The 3,614-nt window shown below is 63.2% G+C and overlaps 1 protein-coding gene across 19 annotated transcripts in view; it reads right to left on the reverse strand.

Annotated features, from left to right (window-relative positions):
• The window catches only part of TCF3 (transcription factor 3), a 79,472-nt gene that overhangs the window by 7,636 nt on the left and 68,222 nt on the right, over nucleotides 1-3,614 (reverse strand). For 15 of the 19 annotated variants that reach the window (XM_035894330.1, XM_035894313.1, XM_035894325.1 and 12 more), the window contains 3 exons: nucleotides 3,066-3,139; nucleotides 2,182-2,385; nucleotides 748-871 (listed from right to left, as the gene is read on the reverse strand). In XM_035894330.1, coding sequence (XP_035750223.1) covers nucleotides 748-871; nucleotides 2,182-2,385; nucleotides 3,066-3,139 — 402 coding nt within the window. Of the gene's footprint in view, nucleotides 1-112; nucleotides 264-747; nucleotides 872-2,181; nucleotides 2,386-3,065; nucleotides 3,140-3,614 lie in introns of all 19 variants that reach the window. The other 4 variants (XM_035894322.1, XM_035894320.1, XM_035894315.1 and 1 more) reach the window with 2 other exon arrangements.

Here is a 3,614-nt window from a genome sequence, read left to right on the forward strand (position 1 = left end):
CCCGGCCTCACCGGGCCGAGCCCAGCGCCTGGTGGGTCACCGCGGCTGTACCCCAGCCCAAACGCCCCCAGCCGGGTAACAAAGTGAAGGGAGAGACCTGTTCAAAGAGCACCTTGTTCTGTTCCGGGAGGGTTTCAGCTCCTTCTTCTCCTCTTCTGAGTTATCTGCCACCGACGTGTTCTCCTCATCCTCCTTCTTCTTCCCTCTTATTTCGCTGGTTCCCGAGGAGACGCTGCTTCGCCCCAGCCCTCCTGACAAGCCTGCTGAGGAAACAGAGCCGCACATGGAGGTTGGAGGGGCCTGACCCGCACGGAGGGCTGGGGGGTCCCCAGGCCTGGTTCCTGCTGCGCTGCATCGCCAGCATGCAGCATCCCGGACTCATCCTGCATCGCTGGCCCACAGCAAGAGGAGCTGGAGGGGTGCTGGCTCTGCCCAATGACCGCTCCCTGCTCTTCTCCCCCCACCTCCCAGCCCCGCCAGAGTCAGAGCCCAACCTCCCCCAGCAGAGCAGGGCCTGGGAGCATCGCGCGTCCAGAGCTGGCAGGAGGGACAGAACATGTAGGTGAAACCTCTGGAAAAGGCTCAAGGTAGAAACTGCCCCGCGGATGCCACGAGGAAGCACCCAGCTTGCAAGAGCACCCATCTCCCCCCTAGGCTGCTTCTGCACAGAGCTGGACCGAAGCGGGGACCCGAATCACCCCCGGGGCAGGCAAGCCTGAAGCGTGCACGCGTGCAGAGCTGCCTTACCGCTGTACGTGTCTTGCTGCCTGTTGAGGTCAGGGAGTGAGCTGGGCTGTGACGGAAGTGTGACATGGTTGTGGAGCATGCTGGGGTTGCTGGACAACCCATCTTCGGGGTGACCTCCTCCCACCTACAGCAGAACAAGCAGAGCAAGCCTTGAGGGGGGAAAGTGTCACGGCCGGTGGGCAAGGGGCACAGGCACCCCGAGCACAGCCCGGGGGGGCTCCGCAGGCCAGGCTGAGGGGCAGCCGCACGCCCTCCTCGCTCGCTCCCAGCACCCAGAGCAGGGGCGTGCAGGAGGGAAGGGCCAACCTGCTCCAGCAGCAGCTCTCCTCCGGGGACCGCGGCGGGGGCACTGCAGAAAGCAGCTCTGTGCCCTGCACCGCAGCTGGGCCAAGCAGGAAGCCCCCACCAGCGCTGTCTCCCCCCGCCATGGAAAAACCTCTCTCTGCCGGGGTGTGAGGCTGGCAGACCGGAGAGGACACCCTGCCTGGGCTGCACGTGTCCTGTCTCCGCCAAGCACCAACGTTTCTGCCACCTCCCCAGTGCCACCAGAGCAGGGGACATCACAGCAGCGTCAACTTCACTCCGAAGGGCCTGGATGCAAAGGGCGAGGGTCAGGCAGCCTTTCGGAGCCCGCACCCCCCGAGGCCGCGCTACGCCGGCCAGGGACCAGCAGGACAGAGCCAGCCCTGCTGCAAACGCTCCTTTCTGCAGCTGGCAGCAGTTTGCAATTGAGGACACACATTGCATTCATCGCTTCCAAGCAGAGCCCGGGATGCTCGGAAGGGAAGCACGTCTGGTTCTCTGGAGAGACCGGAGACGCGCAACCATTTGCTGCAGCAGGCAACCAGCTCCGCCAAAAACATGCTCCTGTGGTCACCAGCCTCTGGACAAGGGGGGACCCTGGTGACCCAGCATCCATGTGCTCAGGGCACCCAGGACCTGTCGCGTTTCCCAGAGCCTGAATGAGCCATCACACAACAGCACTCCCCACGTGCATGGACGGACGCGGTGCCCACCCGAACGGTTCGGAGCAGAGAAGTCCTGGCGACACCTGACTCTATACCCACGGTCCTGCCCTGCACCAGATCCCCTGGGGATGGCTTGAAGCTGTTTTGAAGGATTTCTGTCCATCTTGCAGGGGGAAAAAAAAGAGCTTTTACCACCTCTACCTGCCCCAAGAAGGGGCATGAGTGAGCTGCATGCAGGGCTTGTGCCCAAGAGCCACCACTGCACTGAGCGTGGATTCAACTCCCCCCGTGGACGGCAAGCCACCGCGCTTCTGGGCACATCGCCCCTTCACGGCTGTCAAGGGCTGATCTGGGCTGGACCACACCGAGCTTTTCGCACACCAAACGTCCCTCTGGGTGCCAGGGGACCCCAGGACGTGGATCCCCAGCATGTCCCCACCAGCTGCCACGATGCTTTCACACTTACCAGACTCGGGTGCCTGTTCCCCAGGGACATGACCGAGGCGGGGAAGGCCTGGCCCAGGCTGCCCACGGTGGCACTGTGGGCTGGGGGGGAGCCCAGGAGCCCGTGCATGTCCCCGTGGTTGCTCGGCATGGCGGCTGTCTGGCCCACGGCGTGATTCCTCAGCACGTGGATGGCTTCGTCCAACCTGTCTTCCATTTTGTTTTGCTTGAAGGAGAGGACAGAGAAATAGGTCTGCGTTAAAGCCAGCAGCCCACTGCAGCTCTCGACACCGAAGAGTGGCTGGTGGTAATCACGCACTCAGCTACCGCAAGGCAGGTACGGGGAGAAACAACCTCCCGACCCCGTCGGTGCCACCCCCTAAAGGCACAAGGGCTCTCACAAGCAGAACCGCTCAGGAAGGGGAGGCAGAAACCAGAGAGCAAACTGTTCGGCTGGGCCAGACCCACGGGGATGCGACCGGGCCCTGAACAGGGGGAGGGTGCAAGGCTGCGCCTCTGCCAGCCGGGCTCCAGGCTCAGCTGCTTCCAACCAAATGTCCATCTGCCAACGAGCCATCTTCCTTCAGGCCCCAGACTTTTTTGGGAGGGGAGATTTAGACTGGATCTAAGGAAGAAATTCTTTCCAGTGAGGGTGGTGAAACCCTGGCAGGGGTTGCCCAGAGAGGGGGTGGAGGCCCCATCCCTGGGAACATTCCAGGCCAGGTTGGCCGGGGCTGTGAGCAACCTGCTGTGGTTCAAGGTGTCCCTGCTCCTGCAGGGGGGTTGGGCTGGGTGGGCTCTAGGGGTCCCTTCCAACCCAAAGCATTTTGTGATTCTATCACTTGACCAAAAAGCCCGGCACGCAAGGGATGGAAAAGAAGCAGCAGATCTTTCGGCGACACTTACTAAAGTGTGGAGGCTCCCTTCGTAGCTGGGAGATAAGGCACCCTGTCCGCTTGCTCGCGACCACTGGGATGTGCCTGAGAACAAACAGGAAGAGCTTGGGACCGGGCATGGCTGCCGCTAGGTGGGGCTGGAAGCTGGGCCACCACGCTGTGCATGGGCCACCAGGCTGTGCTCAGCACCACACAGGCCACCAGGGCACCGCACGGGCCACCTTGCCATGCACAGCAGTGCACAGGCCACCACGGCACTGCACGGGCCACTATGGCACTGCATGGCACCGCACAGGCCACCATGGCACCACACGGGCCACCATGCCATGCACAGCAGTGCACAGGCCACCACAGCACCACATGGGCCACCATGGCACCGCATGGCACCGCACAGACCACCATGGCACCGCATGGCACCGCATGGGCCACCACGGCACCACATGGGCCACCACGGCACCGCATGGCACCGCACAGACCACCATGGCACCGCATGGCACCGCATGGGCCACCATGGCACCACATGGGCCACCACGGCACCGCAAGCGGACGAACAGACCAG

This window comes from Egretta garzetta, unplaced genomic scaffold, assembly GCF_000687185.1.
Source record: "Egretta garzetta isolate BGI_Z169 unplaced genomic scaffold, ASM68718v1 scaffold345, whole genome shotgun sequence".
In the NCBI taxonomy this organism is placed as follows: Eukaryota; Metazoa; Chordata; class Aves; order Pelecaniformes; family Ardeidae; genus Egretta; species Egretta garzetta.